The sequence below is a fragment of the Cygnus olor genome, chromosome 19 (genome assembly GCF_009769625.2).
Source record: "Cygnus olor isolate bCygOlo1 chromosome 19, bCygOlo1.pri.v2, whole genome shotgun sequence".
NCBI lineage: Eukaryota > Metazoa > Chordata > Aves > Anseriformes > Anatidae > Cygnus > Cygnus olor.
In genome coordinates, this window is record NC_049187.1 from 1,778,255 (window position 1) to 1,801,968 (window position 23,714).

The following is a 23,714-nucleotide window of genomic DNA, read 5'->3' on the forward strand; positions in this document are numbered from 1 at the left end:
AAAACTTCATCTTAAAGAACAGCAGATATTAGAAAAGATAAACTCCTAGTATGAGGTTTCTGTTATGTTCTGTATGATGTACAGTCTTCTGGAACAAGTGTTTTTTGCTATTAAAGTAATTATTTTTTTGCCTTGGTTCTGCCTGAGGTATTTGCATAAGAAACAAATTTATAAACTTAAACACAAAGCTGATGGATTTTCCTCCACTTGTGTCTACAGCTCTGTCAAGATGCAGAGGTTGTCACTGGCTTCTGTATTAGGCACAGGTTTTAGTTTAAGTGCAAGGTTACAGATTTGGTAAAATGAGGCCCTCGTCTGTTGCAGGATCTGTGGATTCCTTACTTCACCATTACGACCGACATCACTGCCTCAACAATGAGGGTCCACACCGACGGTAAGTGTGCAGGCGGCCTCCTGCAGCATGTCTTAAACAGGGATGTGAGACTGAAGTGCCACCCCTTGTTCCTGCGGTTTTCATCCTCTTTCAGTTTGCCTTTACTTTTGTTTTCTCCTCCTCTGTTATTTGCTGAGCACCAAACTGTGGCCGTACACATAACAAGGAGCAGAGCTGTGGGGAAGAAATTAACTGAGACGCTGGATTCACTGTTTAGAGAGCAAATGGCTCCGTTGGCACCGTCCTGTTCCCTTAAAGCATTCTGTGAAGTGCAGGTGTCTTAACCATAAATCAGAACTAATGCATTAAACGCATTTTAAGTTTCAAATTCCCTATAAATGAAGATGTATTCCCAATAAAGAGACTCCTGTGGCTGAAGCAGAAGCTCGGTTAGGTTGTCATTTGTGTCCAGGGCTCTGTATTTCTCTGGTGGAAAACTGTAATTCGCCTTACAGTGACTGAACAGAGGAGAAAGATCTGAGCTGTCTGCTCTGCTTTCTTGATGTGGTGGCAGCCCTGTGGGATACTTGCTTTAGCTTTTGTCTGGCTATTTGGGGTAATGGTGCAGTGACTCAGGCTTCAGTGAAAACGGCACAAGCCTTCAGGGTGCCGCAGATATTTCTGTGGGCAGGTGAAACCTTTGCTGCCATGCCTCTGTTATCTTCTGAGCTGGCTGTCCACCAGGTAGGGCTATCCATTCCTGCAGCCAGGGTGGGGCTCGCAGAACCCTTAAACTGCTGCTGCTGACCCTGGGGTATTGTTGTCTTAGGACAACCAAGGGAGCTAAAACAAGCAGAAAAAGATTAACCTTTCTTAGAGGTTGTTTTCTAGTTCTACAGCAGGTTAAGCCAAGATGTAGATGAAGAAACTCGCTCCACCCATTTGCTTGTCCCTGCTTCCTGCGAACACTGGCAGTAGCACTTGTGAGCAGGAATTGCTCCGATCAAAATGGATTGAGGCAAAAAAACCTCTCCTGAAATCTTAAGTTCCAGGAATGCAGCACGAATGTGAGGGAGTGGGCAGGTGATGCAAAGGGTAGCTGGAGTCAGAGAGGGACGAGAGCAGCCCTGACTTGGATCACAAGCTGCCCTAGAAGCCCCCCTTAATGCAATTAAAATCCTAACCACTGCAGCTGCTAAACAGGTTGCTAACTCAAGTGTGTGCCAAAGTGCACAGGGTGCTGGGTAACAGTGTGAATAATGCAACAAGTCAGCATTTTTCTCCTGTAGAAGTTCCAACTCGACTAAAACTATTAATAATAAAAAACAAGCTTGCCAGTATTGACCTATGCTAAGCAGAAGGAGTGTTTAGGTTACAATTGTAATGGTTCTTTTTATATGTTTTTAAAAAGAAAAGAAAAAAAGTCAATTCCCAGTTTGCTGGAAAGGGGGGCTTGTTTGAAACATCAAGTAGGTAACTAATGAGAACTGAGCCAACGCTACCGTTCTTATGTATTTTGGGTATTTTAAAGATCGACTTCTTAAACAAGATTGCTAACTTCTTAAACAAGATTACTAGCATCTTTGGAACTATGGTGTCATCCAAATTCAGCTGTTGCAAATGTTACAAGGAGAAAAATCAGTAAATAAGACCCTTGAAGCAGAATGGTTTAAAAGAAACAGATCCAATCAATTTCTACTTGATTAAACTTTGTTTCTAACAGCTTAAAAGATTTTAACTTTCTTCATTACAGTACCGTTAACAGAAATGTCCTCAGAAGAGATAAGATTGCCACCATGTACTTGCACTAGTTCTATAAGTGAAAATGTTTGCTTATTGCAGAGCAGGGAAAGCAGAATTTCTGGGCTTCTGCAATCAGTATTTTTCATGTTCAGCTCCTGCTAAACTCCTGCTAAAAGTCTGTTTTCTGTGGATCTTTGTAGAGCATAATGGCTTTAGCTGCACTTCAATCTGCTTATTTCTTCTATTCCTTTGTCCCCAGGAGAAGCCTTTTCCTTTCCGTATCAGTGTAAGCTCAACAACACACTAAAGATGATCCCTGCAGTCAGGCATGTGCTGAAATCTCCTTAAAGGCAATGAATATGAGGCATGTGCTTAAAACTGTTTCCTAAGGCCTTTGCCTGACTGTAGGTCTGAATGGCCTTTTTTTTTCCCCCTAGCCAGGATTATGGTATAGAAAATAATAAACTGCTTTAATAACTTTCTAATAGTATTCTCAGGAGAACCTCTATCTCCCGGTTACTGTAACGAGTGTGAAAGCCTACCCCATCGCTGTGGCAGTGCGTTAATGCTGTTGCCATTCCCCCCTCCTTGTTCCTGCAGGCTCTCTGTGGAGGTACATCCGTGCCAGCATGTCTCTCTCTGGGTACATGCCTCCGCTCTGTGACCCGAAGGATGGGCATCTCCTGATGGATGGAGGTTATATCAACAACCTTCCCGGTAGGTGTATGGATCGGGTGGGAAGAAGTTACTGAGAATACATCCTGTCATACAGTCTGCAGAACTTTGCCCTCGTGATTATTTTCCAAAAAAAGAAACAAGGAGAAACATTGCAGACACCTTTAATCTCATGATGGCTACCAGGAGTCATTGTTCTCAGTTTCCTAGGTGTTTGCTTTACCAAGGCTTTATTAAGACTGTTCTTTGTTATGAACTGTTTCCTAATATTCCTATTCCAAAAATATAATTCCAATTTAGTGCTCACTGAAAGGAGAGCAGAAATTAAACTGCAAGTATATAGTCTATCTTTGTGCTTCTTTTCAAAAGTATCACTTGAATAAGAACTAATTCAGAGAAAGCAAGAGTATTAATTCTTCATTATTCAGCCTGGTGCCTGTGTTAGTAGAACATGCTGCATCAGAGCACTCGCTGGAGGACTGTTGAAAGTAAATGACTGTTGATATTGAAAACAGCGTAGTAGAATTCTCTTTTCTTTATTGTCCAGTTGTGAGTTTTAACTGTAACGTAGGCGCAGAATTGAAGCAGTGAGTATTTTGAGTAGCTTTGTTAAATCAGATGTCTATTCTTGAGAGCAAGTCTGCCAGTGTGCCTCCCTGAAGAGCTGGCAGGATGCACAAACTGTGCTTGGGAGGAAAGAGTGGGCAGCCTCGTGCCAGTGGGGGCTCCTGTGACAGGTGCCAGCTTCGTCCTCCCAGCCCGGAGGGGACAGGGCTAGGGGCTGAGCTCAGTGCCCAGAGCCTGAAGGGTGCAGCTGGGGTCTTGGTTAGCTGCGAGCATGTGGCAGGGGTGGAATTGTGTGGTGTATGAAGGCTGATGTGGAACAAGGGCTGATCTGAGGGCTGAACCCAAAAGGGATCAAGGTGCTTGAATTCATTTGTGCTTATCTGGGATGTGTTTTGTGTCAGGGCTGTCACTGTGGTCAGAAAGCTTGGAAGGTAGGTGGGTCAGGGGGATGGCCAAGACAGGAAAGAGATGTATGGTGCCATTTCAGTTTGTGTACAAATAGAAAGAAATCCAAGTCAGAGACTACATCTGAGCATCCTAAAGCTTTTGCATGTTCAAGACAAACCCAGACTGTATTTTCTCCTCAGGGCTGTATTTGCCTGAAAAACAGAAATAGAAAGAACACAAAATAGACCCCCAAAATCTGCATTTGACATTCGCTGTGTGTGTCTGTAAGCAAAACCATGAATTGCAAACCAAGACACCGTTTTCACCTGTATATATTGGAAGAGTGCACAGAGCACATACAGGTGACACTGGGTGGAAGAGATGAATAGACTGAACCAGCCCAGTAATAGAAGTACAAGTTACAGAACAGATCTGATTTAAATAAGTGTCTAAATTAAGCATCTAAATTGGCTCTTCAGAGCTGTGGTTTTCCTACGCATAACTATTCTGGAAACTGCAACTATCTTGGACTCTGGGGGTGTGGAAGGAGTATAAATTCATTCTGTAAGGTGTGTGTCCTTCTTTTCCCTCCTTTGGCACTTCCCTAAATTTTCACCCATATCCAAAGGCTGTAGCTAGTTCTCTTTCTACTGACCTTGAAGTAGGAAGTGTTGCCTCATTTCTCTCCAACTTCAAATGCAAATCTTTCTCTTGGATCCCAAGGCTTTTTGTAGACTGAAATCCTCCCAGCCTCTCCTTGCTGTTGGGTTCCTTTGCTGCTCCTTTTCTTTGTCTTCTCTCTGCAGGGTTGCACCTCTGCACTGCTGACTCTCCTCTTTAAGGCCATTGCCAGTTGTTCTCTCTCCAGGTTCCCCAGGGCTTTGTTCATATGCGACTTGCCATGCTATAACTAGTCTGGTGTAACTGTGGACTTGTGCTGTGTGTGTGTCCTGGCTTCTCTCCTCTGTTCCCTGCCACACAGGTTCGCTGCTTCCTTCACGTTGGTTTTGGTGGCAGTGTGGTGTCGGTGAGTCAGGTCAGCCTGCCCATCTGGGGGAAAGCTTCCCCCATAAGTGATGTTTACCAGCGGTTCAGCAACGTGAACTCACCCTGCTGCTATGTAGGGGCTCACTTTGGTGCACAGTGGGATCTCGTAGTTCAAATAGGGCACGTGGGGTAGGAGCTTCCCCAGGGAAATAGTCCCTCAACAGAGCTGCCGCAAACATTTATATATGAAGCTGCTCAAAGAGATGCTCATGGTAGGTATGATGTCAAGTTACATACATACAGCTAGAGAGTATATATAAGTTTAGCTGTGCAGCACCAGAGTTGACATCACTGTTGGAAAGTGTACTGATATGACCTTCTTTCCCACTAGCTGATGTTGCAAAGTCCATGGGGGCAAAGGTGGTGATAGCGATCGATGTGGGGAGCCAAGATGAGACCGACCTCACCAACTACGGCGACTGCTTGTCTGGCTGGTGGCTGCTCTGGAAGAGGTGGAATCCCCTGGCTGAGAAAGTCAAGGTATTGCAGACTGCATTGCAATCACAGCTATTTTTAATGTGCAGAGCAGGAAGCATTCCTTTGGTTATTCAGAGAGCAAGCCTGGTAACAGGCCATGTTGTTTCGTGGATTTGAGCTCATACTGATGGATGGAGAAAGCTGGGCAGTGCCCTGACACCAAAGGAAATAGAGCATCAGGGGAGAGGGTAGAGCCCCGCTCTGCAGTGTGGCCTGCAGAAGGTCATACAATTGTTAGAGCACAGAAACCTATTCTTGTAGGTGCAGTTAGTTTTGATAAAGTCAGAATTTACAGATTTCACCAATAAAAGTAATAACTTAGTCCAGTTCAGTGTTTCTATCCTAATGTCTCTGGATGGCTGACTAGGGAGGTTTTAGTGCTAGATAGTAATTAACCATACAACTGCTACTCATAAACACTGGGCTGCAGAGTATGATTTTTTTTTTCTTGTCGAATGCAGTCAGCCAACTCTATTAAGTATTCTTCTGCGTTTCCTAAGCTATCTGGCTCTGCAGCGCTCCCCAAAGTGAATGCTGTTTTTTCCTTTACCCACTGTGATTAACGTGTTCCCATTTTGCAATTGGAAATAAAAACCTTGCTTCCCAAAGTTAGGGGAAATATTACAACCTGTGGGTACTGCTCTGTAATCTCAGGTTATTCCTCTGTAATAAATCCCTTCCCTGAAAAGGTCTCGTCTCCCTGAGAAGTGGCCTGGCATCCTTTCTGGAGCTGGTGCAGCTGAGTGCCCTGCTCGGTCTTGGCAGAGTTGATGGTGCTGCTCCCAGCATGTAGTGGGAATGTCTGGCTGGGGAAATGAAAGACTCTGACTCTCCTCAGTAGTGCCATGTGAAATACTGCAACTGTCCAAATGGCAGTAGTCACAACTGAAAACACATTGGATTCCATTTTTTTCAAAATTTATTTTTAGATTTGTGAGGGTGGTGAAACACCGGAAAAGGTTGCCCAGAGAGGTTGTAGAGTCTCTGTGGAGGTGTTCTCACCCAGGTGGACATGGTCCTGGACAGCCTGCTGTAGCTGACCCTGCCTGAGTATAATGGCCTTGGACCAGAGGGTATCAAAAGGTCCCTGCCAATGTCAATGATTCTGTGGTTCTGCGAATTCTCTGCCCTGGTACAGTAGTGATCATCACCGATTTCTGCCTTGAAGGATCTCTTAGCCCTCTCAGCTAAGCACAGACCTCTTTCTGAGGTTACCACTACATCCTGAAATGGAAGACTCAATTCAACCTTGCGCTGCAGCAATGTGCCTGACTTTGGAGACTTGTTGGCTGTCCACACTACCTGGGAAACAGATGGAGGTGCTGATGTGTGAAGGCTTCAGCAGGCTTCTGTGTGCTTTTGGAATAAGCTTGATGGATAACTTGCTTTCTCTCCACTGTGAATACAGACCATATTCTGAAATGAAATTTCTGAATTAATCATGATGGGTACGTCTGTCCTGGTTGGCAGGTGCTGAATATGGCAGAGATCCAGACACGGCTTGCATACGTGTGCTGCGTGCGGCAGCTGGAGATGGTGAAGAACAGCGAGTACTGCGAGTATATACGGCCACCCATTGACCGATACGGCACCCTGGAATTTGGGAAATTTGATGAAATCTGTGTAAGTGCATCCTGGGGAAGGCAGTTCCCCCATACTGACATTCTGCAGAAGTCTACTGCTTTGTGGTGCTAATTAATACCTAAGCTGTATAAGAGTAAGAGAAGTCAGTTGGCACAGAGTGAATAATTGACACTAAATAATAGCATGGAATGATATCATGACTGTGAGATTGGATTAACAGTAGAAATTGAGTTAATAATTGTGATTATATAATAACCTCTGAACGGATCAGTTGCCTCGTTATCTTATGTCAGTCCTTACTCAGCTGCTTGGTAAAAACTCTTTGGTGTCTGAGCTGCTTTGGGCAGTTGTGGTTTGTCAAATGGTGTCATTTCTCTTCCTTGATTGTGTAGCTTGTTGTCACATGAAAGATTTGAAGAAATCTGTGGGGAGGCTGTGAATCATTGAAATGGAGGGTAACATGCTAAAATACCTGACTCAGCTAACATTTCAACACTTCTATTAATAAAACATATCGTCCACAATTCCTCCACACCTGATAGCATATCAGGAAAATGGCACCAATGTCAGTGGAAGGACGTAGTAAAAAGGGTAGTACCAGGTTACAAAAGCTAAATCCCAAAGATGTGTATCGGAAATCAGCATGGGAAGAACTGACTCCAGATGTGCAGTTGAATTATCTTGGTGACATAATCCAGCATTCAAAACCAAAACATTTCTGCCTGATTTGAGGGAATGATAGCAATTTTGGCTCATTGTCTCTTGTCAAGGAAGTTATTTTACTGTCTTTTTCCATTCTTTGCTTCAGCTGTGCAAATATCTTCTGTGTTCAGGTGTTTCTGCACGGGTTTGCTCTTCTCCTAGTCTGGGAAAAAGGAGGAGGGAGAAGTGCCAATTTTCCTTTAAGCAGTTCTCCTTTACAGATGTGTTGAGAACCAACAACACTCATTAGGCTGCAGATTGCTTTCTCAACATTGTTCCCTAATACTCTCTTATAAATACTGAGCAAAAACAGTAATGCAATTAAGCCCTGCAGATTTACATTTGCGAGAGTACTTAGGAACAAAGAGCAGCTATTCAAAGCCACCAGCTGATTTCCCCAGTATAAATATTTTCCCAAGGATATTTGATGTCATAGCTCCTGGGTAAACAGCTCTGTCCCCTCAGCAGGGGACCTGAGGCTTCCCTGTTTAAATAGTGCTCTTCACTGGGAGCAGTGTCCTGGCCCTTTTTAAAACCTTGACAAACAGGTCTGATAGATCATCACAGTAACAGTAAGCTGTCAAATCATTGTTCTGTCTAATTTGCTGTCATTAAAGAGATTTGAAGACACCAGGCAATTTTTTCTCAGTGGAATTAAAAACTTGAGGAAAGTGCAATTTCTCAAAGATGTCGCTTTCTTTGAGCAAGTTCTTGGCACGAGATGTTACAGGTACAGAGGGCAGCACCCTACTGGGTTTTCATTTCCTACAGTGTAGCTAAATAAGCTTTGTCCCGGGGGGAGTTTTACACTGTGCTGACCTTAAAGGGCATTCTAGGCATTCCTTTATCATTACAGGCTATGAAATAGCGTGTGTTTGTTTTGTTGTTGTTTTTTTTTTTTAATTTCAGCTATGTACCTCGATTGTCCAGAAAATAGAAATGGGCACCATGTAGCTGCGATTCGGTGTGTTCAAAAGAACAAAAATCCTTCCTTCTTCAGGAACAAAATCCCTGTTCTGTATCTGCCTGTAGTGATAAGGTGGCTGCGTGTCATTTCCTGAAGCTCGGGTTCTTTTGCATACTTGGGATCAATCTGATCCAGCAAGTCATAGACCTGTCAGGTCCCTTTTCCTTCTGAGCAATCGCATCCAGCCTAGGCTGAGAGGCTGTGATGGATTGAAAGGTGAATTCCACTGTAAGTGCTTTCTCTGCTTTGAATTCTATCCAAAAAACAGTTGGGAAACAATACCAGCTTGGCCAGGGCTGCTTCCAGCACCCGTAGTGACCATGCAGGTGGGAGGCTTAGCGTGTGCTGCCACTGCGAGAGCTGGAAATAGAATCTGGGATTCCCAACACCTGTTGCTCCGTCCTTTCAATTTAGTTGTTAAACACCATTTCTATGGCCTTGCTAGGGAAAAATAAAATAAAATAAAACTCGAAACAATTATTTCTCCAGTTGTTTACATGCTAATGACATAGTGCCATGTTACTATTCCAAGTGTAAGCTTCTTTATACTTTTAAAGTACTGGGATGTAGAGTGTTTTGCTGTTGTGCATCTGCCACTGTCCACTCCAGCCAACTGACTCTTGTGTGCTTGGTGCTGTTAGGCTTACCTTGCTAAAAGAGCCTTTGCAACCCAGGCACCCTACAGTAACTTTTCTTTGTTAGAAAGGGAACCCAAGAGTTTCTTTTCTGGGTTTCTTTGTACCCAAGAAGGGAAAAGACACAGATTAATTTGCATTGTTAGATTCTTCCAAAGAAAGAGCCTGTGCTGGAAGGGTGTATGCATACACGTACTGAGCTTCATATGGCATTATTCTGTGAACCTGCTTGAAGCTGCTGCTGTAAAAGTAGTTGTCAGGTGGCGCTTTTCTGTACATACTGTGGGGTCAAGGACCCAGTTAACATTTAGACTTAGAATAGCGCCTTGTTTGCTTAATCATTCCCCCCTAATCATTAGGCTGAGCAGCTTTTCTAGCTAAGGATGGAAGGTACCAAAACATGCATCCTGCCTTTGGGATAGACATCTGGATTTCCTGGATAATGTTTTTTTGTTACTAATTTACTTTTTTTTTTTTCTTTTCTCCTGGTTCTCTTTTCCCAGGAAGTGGGATATCAGCACGGGAAAACTGTATTTGGTGTCTGGTGCAGGAGTGGAGTCCTTGACAAAATGCTAAAAGACAGACAAGAGACTTGCAAATCCAAAACTTCTGATGTAAGTGCTCAGTTTAAATGCACTCTTCTGCCAGAGCTACTTGATGCACAACAGGTTGTATACTGCCCAGAAACGTCGGGGGTAAGAAGGAGAAAGTTGCCTCAAGTCCTTTCTTGTGAGCCTGCATCTATTAGTTAAAATCTTTTGAGGCCAGAAGAGGTATAATCAGTTTTTCAGCAACTCCTTTCTTTGAGCCTGGATGAATGAGGAGGTCCTGCACTTCCTGGATCATCAGGTACACGTGTGGCCAAGGTGTGCTCTACCAGAGTCCCGGTGGTTTTGATAGCCACATTTAAAAAGAAACAATCCCCATCCCCAATGTGTAATGTATGTACCCCTGCAGAGATCCACCCATATCCTCACCAAGTAGGATGCTCCCTGAAACCTCAAGAAACGACGTAGCCCTGTAGGGCAGCTCTCCTTGTTGCTGTTTCGTTCTACCAGATTGATACCACATTCGTAACCCAAAACCATGCACAGCACAAGTACTTGAGGGAAGGCAGGGTGCTCACCCATAACCAGCGCTTTCTGCGAGACATAGCTGATGTGGAGGTGTTTACGTGCCCACCGTTCTCTTCTTCCCTGTGTGGGTCAGCAGTTAGAGGGCACCGAGTGCTGCTGCCTGAGCTGTTTTCTCCACCAAGCGTGAGGGTGGAAGATGTGGCTGTGCCCCTGCGGGTCCCATGGGTGGATGATCTGCGAGGAGGTGATGAGAGAAGGATGATCTGTGGTTTCAGGCAATGGGCCACGTTTGTACCCATTGCATGAATGCATGTGTAGATTGCCTCTCAGAGTAGAGCTGGGTAGGCACAAGTAACTTTAAAGCTGCTATTCATTTATTCTTGTGCCACAAAGTTCAGGTGGTGCCTGGGCATTGTTCTTGCTAACAGAAACTGTTCTACCAGGGCAATGGCTCTCTCCCACGCCATCTTTCTGATCTCTCCCAAGCTGCCCAGTGCTTGTCACCGAGGATGTGAGCCGGGATCTCTGGCATTGATCTCCACCATTGCTGGCTTTCCTGATACGACTCAAATAGTTCTCAGATGCTCCCAGAAAGCTTGAAATAAATCCTTGCCATGGATGCGTTTTTAGCTAAGAGTTAAAATCCTTGCAAAGCCTCAGACTTCTTGTTTTGTTGTTTTTCTTCCTTGCTCCTCTACTAGGAAAGGCATTTCCTAAGGCTCTTATTACAGCTCCATGCAAGCTTGCAGTGTTGTTGAAGTACTTAGAAGTAGGATGAAAATCTCTTGGGTTTACAATTTCAGGATTTAAGTCAGCCTCTAGAGCTGGTCCAGTAACTCTGTGGGCTGCCTGAATTTCTGGGGAAGTTTTGGTTGTTTTTAAGAAACAGTTATCACCTTTTTGAGGACTCGGGTACTATATTATAATATATTGGCTTATTATCCTTACTTCCTTCAAATTCCTCTGATTTAAAACCCAAGTGCTAAAAAGACTTCATGTTTTACTCTGTAATTCTTCTTTATTGTCTTTTAGAGATAGGGAAATTAGTAGCAATATTTTAAGTGATTGCCAAAATATATCATAGCTGTAGTAAGCTTCAGTAAGAAAAGTCAGTGGAGGTGAAAAATGACATTGAGAGTTTGCAGCTCTTCCAGAGATCGACTCTCCAGCACTTCTCCTAGGAGAGAAATGGTGTGAGCAAGGGGAGAGGAAAGGCAGTCCTTGAAGGGATGGATGTTAGCCCAGCAGCAAGAGGTAGTTTTTTTTTTTTTTTTTCTTTTTCCAAACGCCCACATCTGAGCTCTTTGCCTTTAGACCCCCATTTGTCACAGGAGAGAGATGAGCGCTTGTAGGGTGTGAGTCACTTGCAGAAATGGAAATGGCTCTACTGGAATAAGAGAGATGGCACCCTCAGCTCCCTCCCTGTGAAGGGAGACAAAGGGGAGCAGTGCTGATGCCTTTGTACCATCAGAAGATGAATTCCACCCAAGCTGACGGGCAGGGTGAGTGACTGTGGGAGGAGCACAGAGGAACTGAGCTTTGTGGGAAAAAAAGCTCAGAGTAGCTTGAGGAGCACCAAAACTCGTCAGCTTATTATTTTTTACTGGCAAGATGACCTGCAATAGGAGATGCATGAGCTGCAGAAGAGGGGGTCCCCCATTCTGCCTCTGACACTCTGCCTCTGATGATGTTCAGGCTGGTTATGTGCTGGTATGTGTTTGTGAGTGCATGTTGATAGTCGTAAGGAGAAGTCAAGGGGGAGAAGAGTGAGTGTGTGTGTGTGTGTGTGTGTGTGTGTCAAATGGTCGTGTGTCCTATTTTGTCCTCTAACTTTTATCACCCAGCGGTAACAAGCTTGAACATCTTCACTGCTGTAACAAATGTACCTTTCAAACCAGGCTTCTTTAAGAATTGCCCATTATATGGGATACAATAAGTCAGGCTAATTTCAGTCAAATCACAGTATTACAGCTGTGCATGATGCAGGATTTTGAACATTTATTGTAATCTACCCTGTTTTTTTATGTCACTTCAACTGCCATGGAGATCAAATAGGTTATGTAGTGGTTGTAGACAGAGCTTGTCATTGCATTTCTGTGTAAGCACTTCATAACAAGGCAGAAAGTGCTGACTGCTGAGACACCAAGATTATGAAAATAATGGGTGCATGAGAATGTCTTGACAAACCGCCTGGTCAGCTTTGTGCGGTCCCCAAACCTGAAGCTAAGTTCCAGGCTATATTCCAAGGACCCAGAAAGTCGCCTGCTTTTTCCTCCAGCTACTCTGGAGCCTAGTAAAAAGCAAGATATTTTTTCCATATGACTTGTTTTTGTAAGTTTATTTCTACAAAATAACAAGTATTGCAGGCTCTCTCTGAGGTGTTTAGCTTTTTTTCCTTAGTCCATTAAAGTCATTTAAGTCCTTTAGCTGTGCTATCTTCCAGGGATAACAGCTGATATTTTTAACTTGCCTTTCATTAGCAAAGGTTTTGATGATCTGTGTTTTAGTTCTTCAGCTATTTCTGGAGTGTTCAACATCTTGAAGTGTTGGGCTCGGTTTCTTTTCATCTTGTTTCTATGTCGTAAGCGTTGAATTTTTACTTAATCTCCAGATATTTAAGCATTTAGATATTTCTTCCTTCCTTTCATCATTCAGTTGCTACTTATCTGTTCTTAAAATGCAAATACTGAAGCCATGAACAACAGCAACCTTACATAAAGTTCATTTGAACAACCTTTATTCTTCCCCAATGCAGAGTAATGCAGTACCGTAAATTGGATCTCCTCGGGGAAGTTTTGTCTATTGAAGTGTTATTCATAGTCAAAGCTAAATATAATCTAGCAGACTACAATAGTATCTGTCTTTCTCCTCTCATTTATTTAATAAAGATTATGCTAAAGAGAATACTTTCTTCCTTCTTGGAAAAAATATCAGCAGGAAGGTTTGAGAGTAGGTTTCAAATGAATCTTCTTTTCCTTGTGTTAACTGATGGGAGTGTGGTTTCGTTCTCAAAAGTAGTCAGAGCGAACATTGAAACATATTAAATGCCTTTTTTGCAAAGCATCAAATGAGCGTGGGAAGACACCTGGTTTCCCACAAGTGGTGTTCCAGTCGGAGTGCTAAGACTTCGGGGTGCAGCTGCCTCTCCAAGCTTCCTCTCGCAGGCTTACCCATGGGATCATGTGTATGTCATATTCCCTAGCATGGGATCATGTGTATTACTGCAACAGATGCTCCCGTGGGCAGGGTCACACTTAGGATTGCCTTCATGCTCATCTGTCCTCCCAGGTTTTCTCTGGGGGCATGTGAGCTGATGCTAGTTTTCCAAGAGCATCTTTTGGCGATGTTCCCTGCAGGCTTTGTTCAGCACTTCATACAGTGCCCTGCTCTTTCCCCTCCAAAGCCAGTCCCTGCTCTGCCGCATCCTCCCCAGGACAGTCTGGCGCGTGTCTGTGCGAGGGCTGAATGCACCCAGTCTGTTTGCTTTATGACAGTCCTTGTTTGTACAGTGCAGGTGATTGCCTCAAACATCGCTGTGTCTGCTTTGTGGCCAGAGTTCGCACATATCCCTTGCTTAGTCATGTGGCACAAAATGAAGATGTAGCTGCTCTTTTTTTTCCCCCCTCCTGTCCTGGGAAATGGCCACCTGTAGATGCTTCACTGGGACCATTCAGGTTGCGTGTTCACGATGAAGCAGGACTGACTCACTCTTCTGGCTGGTTCCTTAATGGTCAAACCTTATTCTGAGCTTCTCTGCTTCTTTTTATTTTAAAATGTGTGTCCTAAGCTACTGCTGTTTCATTTCATACAGGTATTTTTTTAATTCCCTTTGGGTCTTTTCTGTCCACTGCTCCCCAGCAGCTGTTTGTCCTGAATCCTTACCCTGCTTAGGCCGTGCTAAATTACATCAAAAGTTAGTTATGGATTAAAGGTCAACTGAGAGCAATCTGCTGCAGCTGTAATGGGCTTCTGCTGTGACCCCTGCAGGGGCTGTATGATTCACAGTATCAGTGCTCCTGCCAGAAGAGCAAAGAATTGCTCGCAAAAACACTGTATGAGGAACCTGCCCTGCCTGGAGGTGTGTGGGCAGGTCTGTCCCAGCAATTCCTGACAGCCCAGTGCCAATAACATGGCCTCCGCAAGCTCTTCCCCTTCACTCTCCTCTGGGGCAGGTTGCTACTGTACTAATTAAAGTGACTGGTTTGAAAATCAGCAAAGGGTGTTGGAGTTGCCGTCCAGTGACCCTATGTCTGGCCCCAAGGAGGGAGAGAGGCCCACACGCCTCACTTGTGGCCAAGCACACAGGAAGGCCAAACCAAATCGTAAATGCCAAAGTTGTGTTTTATTAAAAAGAAAAACTAAAGCAGGCAACTCTTCAAATCCCAGAATGATCAACCTGCTGCTTGAGTGAGACAGAATAAAAATAGAAAGGGTTTGAAAAGAGGAATTACAGTGGGAAATACTTCTCCTTGCAGGCAGACCTCTTGGGTTCCTGCTCGCTGCAGCACCTCCAGCCCCTGACTTGCCGAGAGGGCTGGGGTCCCCTGGCAGGTCCTGGTCACCCCTGGCTGCTGCCCGCTTGGCTGCATGGCCTCCCAGGGCCTCTGCTGGCTCATGTACGGCACCACGGCCCCTTCTCCCTCCCACCAGGCTCCTGAGGGAAGCAGAAATCTCCCTGGGGGCTGCACCTGGCCCAGCTGGTCCCTTTTATAAAGTAACACAGTGCAGTGATAGAGAGCAAGGAAGCAAAAGGAACGCTGTCTGTCAGAGAGTCCAGGCCTGCCAGTTCTTGTCTTTGTCGCCTTTTCTATAGTTTCCTAAATTTTTAATAAGGTCTCGTATTGCATGGATGGAGAAGGGCCTGTTAGAGATTGCCCGGTGTCTGCTTGCTCTTGGGAATCCCATCTTTGCAGCCAGGCCATGCATCAGGGTCATTGTTTTGTGAATTGCTCACCGATGAGTAACGAGGGTGAAATCTGTGTCTGGAGCTTTCTCTGTTCAGTATAATTTTTACACAGTCTTGAATTGGATATTTTGTGTATATTTGGTAACATACCTAAACCTTATTGCTGTGTTTCAGAATGTGACCTGTGCCACCACCTCTTTTACGGACCTGGCAGAAATCGTGTCCAGGATCGAGCCAGTGAAAGCCCCCGTGGCAGACGGTGAGTCGAGGGACCCGGCCGGTGCTGCGATGCAGCAGGAAGGGCAGCACGATGGGGCTGGCCACTTCATTGCTTTCTTTCACCGGCCCGTGCTGTGAGCTGTGATGTGTTTGAGGGCTGGCTGCTGCTGGCTCTGGTGTCAGTCGTGGGGTGCCTCCCCTCTGCTTGGGTGAGGGTGGGACTCGGTGCTCTTGCCGTGGTGAGACATCGCTGCCAAGCGTTACTGGCATGGTCTGGTGTGCTTTCCTGGTGGGAGCAATCCTTTTTCCAGTTAGCCTAATTCTGAGTGAAATAGCACACGTGTCAGCTCTCACAAAGCTGAGCGCTCATTCCTCCTCATGCTGTCCATGTCCCTGTACTGGCTTCGGTCTTTGGTCCGTGTCCTTTTGAAACGAGAGGAGGGCGATTTAAAGGTTTGACTGAAGGATCTTTTTGTGCTACTTTGAATCAAATCTGGAATGACTCACTGGCTTGATTGCTTTATGTACACTGCTATTACAGGGAGCACTAATGAACTAATGTGGAACAGGAGCGACTCCTGCACTTTTACGTGGCGGCACTTGAGAGCTTTGTGCCTCAGACATGTCCTATGGAGCAGCTCCCTGTAAATATCACAACCGAAGACTCACTTAACAGGATCAAACAGAGCTTTGGAGGCCTGAAATCTCCAAGCGTTTTACCAGTGCCGGAGCTTTTTATAAACAGTCTCTCCCCCTCCTCCCGATTCTTGTTCTTGCAGAGGAAAATCTAAAGTTAGCAGTCCTTCCATCTGTGACTGTTTGTAGAGATGTCCCTGTGGTAATTTGAAATGCTAATTGCAATCATATGCCTTATGAAGAAAATATTAATCAAATGTCTGAAACAGCCATTGTGAATAAGATTGAAGAATTCATGTAACATGGTTATTTAAGGCATCGGTGCCGAGTCCTTCTGAGACTCAACCTGTGTGGTGTGACAGGTCTTCCTCCGTTATACCTTCTGATTACTCGCCCTGTTAGGAAGATTTTCTTTTTGCTAGGTGAGGCCATTAAACACGAATAAGTAACTTTCAAGAAGTAGGTATGGCAAATTTTGGCCTAAGGAGGGGCATATGCATGGGGTATTTGGGATGCAAGGGACAGGTGCCCCGTGGTCCTAGGAGACACTGAAATGTTTGTTGTAGGCTCCGGAGGAGGGGGAAGAATGGCGGGAGAGAGCTGTGCATACGGACGGCAGGTCTTGGAGGAGTCTGGTGTTCATGTTGGGGGTGACTTCATGTGGTACCTGCAGGGTCTGTGCCTGGTTTTGATGGGCAGTGGCCGTAAAGGCGTTCCCTGAACGTGGCATTGTCCCCGTGCCTCTTGCTGAAGAGGTGACCGGAGCTCGGCAGGAGGGCGACTGCTGCCCTGGCAGCGGCCCAGTGGCTGTCGGGTGGCTCCTCACGTGTGCTGGTGAGCCTTGGGATTTGTCTGCTCGTGAAGATGGTCTGACTGCATTTGTCCTGTGCAAGTAATAAGACAGGGTGCTTCCTTGTAGCATGTATATCAACTGGCAGTGTCAAAAAAGGTGAAACTTTTTTTTTCTCTCTGTGGAAATCCCTCCCTGAGTGAGATCTCGGACCTCAGAGACTGTAGAAGGGGCTCTGCCTGTCCTGATTGTGTACTGCAGGTCTCAGGCTGGATGAAGAAATTCTGTCGATAATTTTGTTCTAAAAATGAAATGAAGAAAAAACTTCCCTGCCTTTTCTCCTAAAGAAGAGATGGCTTTAGATCTGGAGGCTCTGCCAGCCTGTGCCAGTCCAGGGCCTTTCACCCTTTGTACTGACATTTCCCCCCTTCTCCTGGGCTTTGTAGTCAATCAGAATGTAACAGACGTTCTTTCACTCTTGAACAAACTGAGGAAAATGATTAAAATAGTTTAAAAGGTGGGGGGAGAGGGACGGGGGGACTGTCCATCAGGAAGAAGTGAGGAGAAGGAAGTCACTTATGCTCTGTGCTGGACCCAGGGTACCTGTGCCCTCTGAGTGAGCATGTGGGGAAACATATGTAGGAGAACAGAAGCTTGTTTTCACAGTTGAGATGCTGCAGTACTTGTGGCTGTGTTTCAGTTCTGCATCACAACACTTCTGCAAATCACTTACTCGATTGGGATTTTTGTCTTTGTTCAGCTGTAATTGCGTTTTGCACAGCTGCGGCCTCGGCCAGCACAGTGCGGATGCCGTCCTCCGAGGGAGGCTCAGCCGCAGCTCTGGTCGTGTCCCCAGCCAGGAGGGTTTGCTGAGGACTGAAGTCACGCACACTCGGCGTGATTTCCACAGCAGGTTTCACTTGCCATTTTCTGAAGCAGTAATCACAAAATCATTTAGGTTGGAAAAGACCTTGAAGATCAAGTCCAACCCTTAACCTAGCACCGCCACGTCTGCCACCAAGCTGTGTCCCCAAGCACCACATCTACACGTCTTTTGAAGACTTCCAGTTATGGTGACATCAACCACTTCCCTGGGCAGCCTGTTCTGATGCTGCACAACCCTTTCAGTGAAGAACTTCTTCCTAATATCCAACCTAAACCTCCCCTGGCACAACCTGAGGCCATAATGCTTCAGGCCGCCCTCGTGGCCCTGTTCCTTGGTGTGAGGTCGGGTAGCACACTCACTGCATGCGATGGCTGAAAGATACCAAGTGGTGTAACAGAGCAGTTTAGCAACAGCCACTTGGAAAAAGTACTTGGGGAAAAAGGAATGTTAATATTGGTTTGAAACACCTGGTTTTGCAATACAGCTGAAGCAGGAGACATCCCAAAACCTCTCAGGGGAGAGGGTTATTGGGCACTAGGTTACCCTCTGTGTATTTACTGCTTAAAAAGTCCTATCGAAAAGCACTCATGCACATCAGATTGCGATGAGCTACCAGATTCCTTGAGTTACATCAAAGCCCATGGGCATTACTGAAACAGAAACCCTCCAGACATTCAGCACTGATTTTCTTCAAACGTGGTGCGTTGCCTGCAGAACTCAGGCTAATAAGAAATGCCAAAAGCTACAGAATCACAGAGCAATTCGTTGGCACGAGAAGTGGTTGTGTGACCTTCCAACTGTAAGCACGCTGCCTCCACTACCAGTGGGTTGGGGTGCCTCTCCATGGTGTCATCTCTTTGCTGGCTCTTTAAGGTCAGGATCGTCACCTTTTGGTGGTGGCAGCAGCTAGCATGCTACTGAGTGCTTTAAATATAAGGAATGTCAACAGCTGTTGGCTGTTGTGACAGCCTTGCCCATGCGTCTCTCTTTGTGTTTGGTTAGGTTAGCTCCTCTATGGGCTGAAGTGTTTGGGTGACGGTGTGCTGAACAGGGCAATCAGGCCTCCGTCCTGCCTGATGCTCCTGGGGGGCTTGGCAGTGAATGGGCAAGGCTGCTCGGGGCTGGAGCTGTTGCCCCTTGAGCCCCAGTCTCAAGGGGGACAAAGGAAGATGATGCTCAGGGAGCGCGGGTGAGACCACCACCCGCTGTCCTCGAGTACCTGGAGTTACTGTGAGAGGGACATGAGAAGGGACAACTCTCTCCTGGTCTTAGTATCTGTGTAAAGACCAGTTAGATGCTGAACAGTGCTTATAAAATCAAGGGATTTGGGTTTAATTGCAGTCAGTTTTATTGGAGCTGTAAACTGCAAACTGTTGTTTGTGCTATCTCTTGCTGTTCAGGTGAGCGTCTGGTTTCTCCAGTGTGTTTTTATCAAAGATTGTCAGCGATGCTTTTAGTATAAGCTAATGATGATTCTCTGAACCAAAGGAAAAAAATTGACCAAATGTCTTGAATCCTAATGTTCTAGCAGTTGGGTGTAGTTATCATGTTTGAAGAAAATGCTGTGGAACAGACTGTGCTGTTGTCTTCAGCATGGAGCAGATGCTATTGACTGTTCCCAAAAGAAATACTTAATCAAGAAGCCAGTTTAAACAGAAACCACTTTTTTCACTACCGAGCCGAAAAACAGGTATTTCTTCAGCAACTGAAAGTGCATGTGAATTAACTCATGAAAATGTCAGAAAACAGTCTAAATGAAAAAAAAAATCTGCCATTTTTAATGCATTTAATTGCATTCTGAAATTGCCAGAACCTGTGCAAATGACAGGTGGCCCTCTGCAGCTTGCTTCGCTTTGCTGTGTGCGCACACTGGCTTCGTGCTTGCTTGGGAGGGGGCTCAGCAGCGGCTCCTGGTGCACTGAGAGGTCCGTCGGGACTCATGATGGGCAGCTGCCCCGGTGCCATTCGTTGCTGTCGAGTGTTGAAGTGATGTGGGAGAGTCGATCCTGTCAGTGAGTGGCCCTTGGTGTCTGCTGTACAGCCCTGGAGTGATCTCCAGGCTCTGGAAGACGCGGTGACTCTGCGCTGATGTGTCGGGGCTTTGGTGCTCAGGCCTGGGCGCTCGGTGTCGTGTCCTGCTGCTGGCTGCCCTGCCCGTCGGCACGGCGGTGTCCTGCCTGACAGCGGGGGCAAGGGGTGAAAGCTTTGCTGCGGCATGGACGCTGCTCAGGCAACTGCAGCAGAATACAGGGAGGCGAACGTGTTGGGAGGGGGAAAGCAGGCAGCAAAAGTCAATGAGGACATGTTGAAAGTGACAAAGTTCAAAAGTTTATTCCAAGTGAACAGGAATTTGTCTTAAAACTGATATCCTAGTGAGGCTGACAGGAAGGCAAGGAGAGGTGAAGAGAGAAATCTGAAGATTCAGCCAGCCGGAGTGGGGGACATAGGTGGCAGGGGCGCTGGTAGCATCGCCGAGCACCTGGCTTTGCCAGAGGTCTCTGCAGGAGGTACGGTTGCATTTAATTTGTAGCTGGCACTAGCAGTTCTTGGCGTAACGATGTCTGGCCTCTGAGAGACCAGAAAAGTGATTATCGTGTACTTGGTAAAATTGTGACTGATCGAATCTGCTGCCACCTTTCACCTCACGTCTGAGATGTCCGTGCATCTCTATGGAAAAAAGCCTTTTGCTGGGTTTCTCCTTTAACCTGACCTTATCCTACTGGCTGTGTACGGCTCTTCAAACCACAGCAACCAGGCTGGGGAAAGGATGAAGAGGACCCCACACGTTCAGTCTGCTAGAAGCTGCTTGATGTCACCTACCATGCACTGCAGGCGGTTCGGCCCCCCCTTGCAGCACCCCTTGCTTTTAGGAGTGGTGATGCCATTGCCGAGGTGGTGTTTGGAAGAAAGGTGATGGCTTTTGTTTTTTAACTTGAGCACAGAAGCTGCTGATCAGGACTGAAGTAGAAGCAATGCTGCTCAGAGTTAGATGAAGGCACAGGTCAGGTTTTTGAGCTTCCCTTGGTTACGATAATCTGTGGGATTGCCAGAGAAAGCAGGCGATTGTTCCCTGTGGGGAGGAGGGGAATGTAAATGTCACCGTTCCCTGTGGACCAGAGATTGTGAGACACATAATTATCACTCTGCGGTGGCGAGCGTTTGGCACCAGAAGAGCTTGTCGTATGTCTGCAAGTCCGTGTTTCCAGCGGGTCTGCCACAGCCGTGTCCAGGAGTTAGGATGTGTAGCTCCTAGGCATGTCTTCTGAAGGTATTTCACAGGTCTGGTCTGGTCTGACCAGCAAGAGGCGGTGACTCTGTGAGCAGCATTCCCCAGGGAGCGGGAGCATCTCCCCCCGACAGCGCCCACCAGGCTCACGTGGGCAGTTTGGCTCTCGCTGCTTTTGCTGCAGGCTCTTTAGATCGTGGAGGGCCGCAGGACACAGCTCGCATGCAGGACATGGCTTGAAGCTTGTTCTGTGATCTGGCTGGAGATGTGATGGATGCTTGGGCAGTCCCAGCTCACTGAGCTGCTCAGGGCTGGCCAGCCGTCACCCTGCCCTGCACCAGTGCTCAGCAGACACAGGTGTCATTCCTCTTCCAGCCTTCTCTGCCTCTCCAAATGCCTATTAACCAGTGTTTTTTCTCTCTTCTGTCTTTAGATGAATCAGACTACCAGACTGAGTATGAGGAAGAAGTTCTGGACAGCCAGAAGGATGATTATGTGAATTTCATAAGCAGCCAGGTTGAAGAAGACTCTGACTCGGTACGCGCTGCCCCGGCAATAGGCTGTGCGGTGGGTACGAGGTCGAGGTGTCAGGAAGGATTGCTCAGAGAAGCACGTAGAGGGGTGTGCCGAGGAAGACTGTGCAGAAGTTTTTCTGTGCAGTTCAGGCACTAAAGGACATGTGCTGTTCAGGTGGGCAGTCTGCAGCGGTGTCGTGTGGGGCAAACATGGCCACGTCGTGTGAAGAGTCCAGGGCTTCGTGGGTTTGGTCTCAGGGTGGGTCAGGGCTGGGGCGCATCGGGCACGAGGAGGCTGAGGGAGCTGCTTCCTTCAGCTTGGAGGAGAAGAGGCCGAGAGGGGACCTGCCTGCCGTCTTCAGCTGTCTGGAACTGGGTGCTTATAAAGAAGACGGTGTCAGAGATGCACTGCAAAAAGACAAGAGGTGGCAGGTGCAGCTTGCAGTAAGGGAAATCCTGACTGCATGCAAGGAAAGGTGTCACAAAAAGCACACCTGGGTGTTGCAGTGGGGTGTGCAGAGATGGTGGAAACTCCAGCCTTGTCGATACCCAAAAACCAAATAGAAAAGGCTCTGAATGACCTGATCTGGCATTAGTTAGCCCTGAGTAGAGCAGGAAATTGTATTATATTTCCTGAAAGTCCCTTACAACCAAAGTTATTTGATTGTGTGGGAGCTCAGGTCCACCCTGAGGAAAACCTGCACCGTGAGGCCAGGCAGTTGATGTTGCCTACAGCCTGAAGGGTCGTACTCCTGCCCTTCTTACTCCAGCTAGAGTAGCCAGCAGGTTTAAAAGCTGAAGCTGCCTGTCATGTTGGAGACGAACTGTTTTTTCAGTGGAAATATGTGAGTAGTTTGGGAAGGCTCCTAGCCTGGGCAGCTGCCAGTGTGAGGATGTAAGGTGGCTTTGGTGTTCTGAGTGGGGAGCTGGAGCGATGGTGTACAGATTTTTGTTTGCTGGGCTGATCTCTAATGGGTAATGCCTGATGGACAAAAGAAGAGATGAGGGAAGAGGACAGATTTTATCCAGCTCAGGGAGGACACTGAAGAATGAGTTTGTGCTTTTTTTTTCTCCTTCAGGATGAAGATATGCAGATAAGAAAGCGCAAGAATCTCCCAGACCTGGACTGCCAGGCAAGAAGCACAGGAGAGCTGGGCTAGCGCTCAGAAGACTGACAGCTACATCCCGTCCATACTGCCACTTTTATTTATATGTATTTAAAAAAAGAAAGCAACTTCTAGTTGACATTAAGTAAGCTTTCGTCCTTCTCCAGGCAGGGTATGACGCATTCAGCTGCCAGCACTAAGCACAAATACCCGCATCATGCCCAAGTCCCTGTGCCACTTGGACCTCCGTGAAGGGTGGCTGCCTTGTGCCGTGCTCCTTTGTACGGGTGCCAGAATGAGCGGCTGTTTGTTAATCACTCTGAGACTGACAAAGTAGAAACGTGGTGGGAACGTGCAGTCAAACGCTGCCTTGATTTTTGCTGCGGTATGTTCCAGTTACTGTTTTTACTGTGAAGGCCCAAAGAATAACTGGACGTCATCCAGCAATGTACTGAAGTCTGTTGCTGAGAAGGCTCCGTGCAGCAGCATTAGAGAGAGGAAGGGATTTTGTGGATCGCAGCATCATTGCTTTCTTTTCATATGAATCAGGTAACTGTGTAATCAACTCCTCAGTGACTTTTGATCAGGTACTTGTGAGCAGTGCTCTGACAGGAGCCAGTCTGAATGTATTTAACTTGAAATCTGAAGCCAAGAAATCAATTGACATGAACACTAGCTATCTAGCCTGTATCCTCAAACCATCAGCAGAACATTTACTGACAAATCATAGTGCTGACACTTGCCAGTGAACTCTGGAGCCACTACTTGGCTGTATTTGCCCTGAAAAAATAAAGGTATTCTACTGGATTGAAATGTCTGCGTGGTTGTTGCCAAGTTTCTCTTTGTGGGACCCAATGCTGGTAAATTTATGCTGTTTATTGACATCTGGTTTTGAGCACAGAAACCTGCTTGAACTTGACGGAACTGTAGCCACCAACATTGAGACTTCCCCATTCTGTGCTCGGTGTGGGATGTTCTCTCAACTTGTGAGTGAATGCAGAAGTCCCGGGGAATGTAGCAACAGCCTAAAGAACCCAACTTGCCTCTGCTCATGTCTGACTTGTAAAGAAATGTGTGTTGTTTTTTTTATATTTCTAACTCCAGTGGGAATCACTCGCTATATTAAGTATTGGGAAGAAATCTCCAGTGCTCTCCCCACACCCTCCCCCTGAGGTCTGCAGCAATCAGTGTGAGTTGGGCCATGTTCAGATGTCCCCTGGTGCTTGCTCTTCTTGT

At 46.3% G+C, this 23,714-nt stretch overlaps 1 protein-coding gene across 2 annotated transcripts in view; it reads left to right on the forward strand.

Moving 5' to 3' along the window:
• PNPLA7 (patatin like phospholipase domain containing 7) overlaps positions 1-23,285 on the forward strand; it is a 125,885-nt gene extending 102,600 nt beyond the window's left edge. For both annotated transcript variants that reach the window (XM_040531088.1, XM_040531089.1), the window contains 8 exons: positions 325-394; positions 2,678-2,794; positions 5,085-5,233; positions 6,701-6,853; positions 9,622-9,732; positions 15,275-15,359; positions 21,291-21,394; positions 22,452-23,285. In XM_040531088.1, the coding sequence (XP_040387022.1) occupies positions 325-394; positions 2,678-2,794; positions 5,085-5,233; positions 6,701-6,853; positions 9,622-9,732; positions 15,275-15,359; positions 21,291-21,394; positions 22,452-22,532 (870 nt within the window). In that variant the 3' untranslated portion in view covers positions 22,533-23,285. The remainder of the gene's footprint in view (positions 1-324; positions 395-2,677; positions 2,795-5,084; positions 5,234-6,700; positions 6,854-9,621; positions 9,733-15,274; positions 15,360-21,290; positions 21,395-22,451) is intronic.
• Positions 23,286-23,714: the final 429 nt, after the last annotated feature.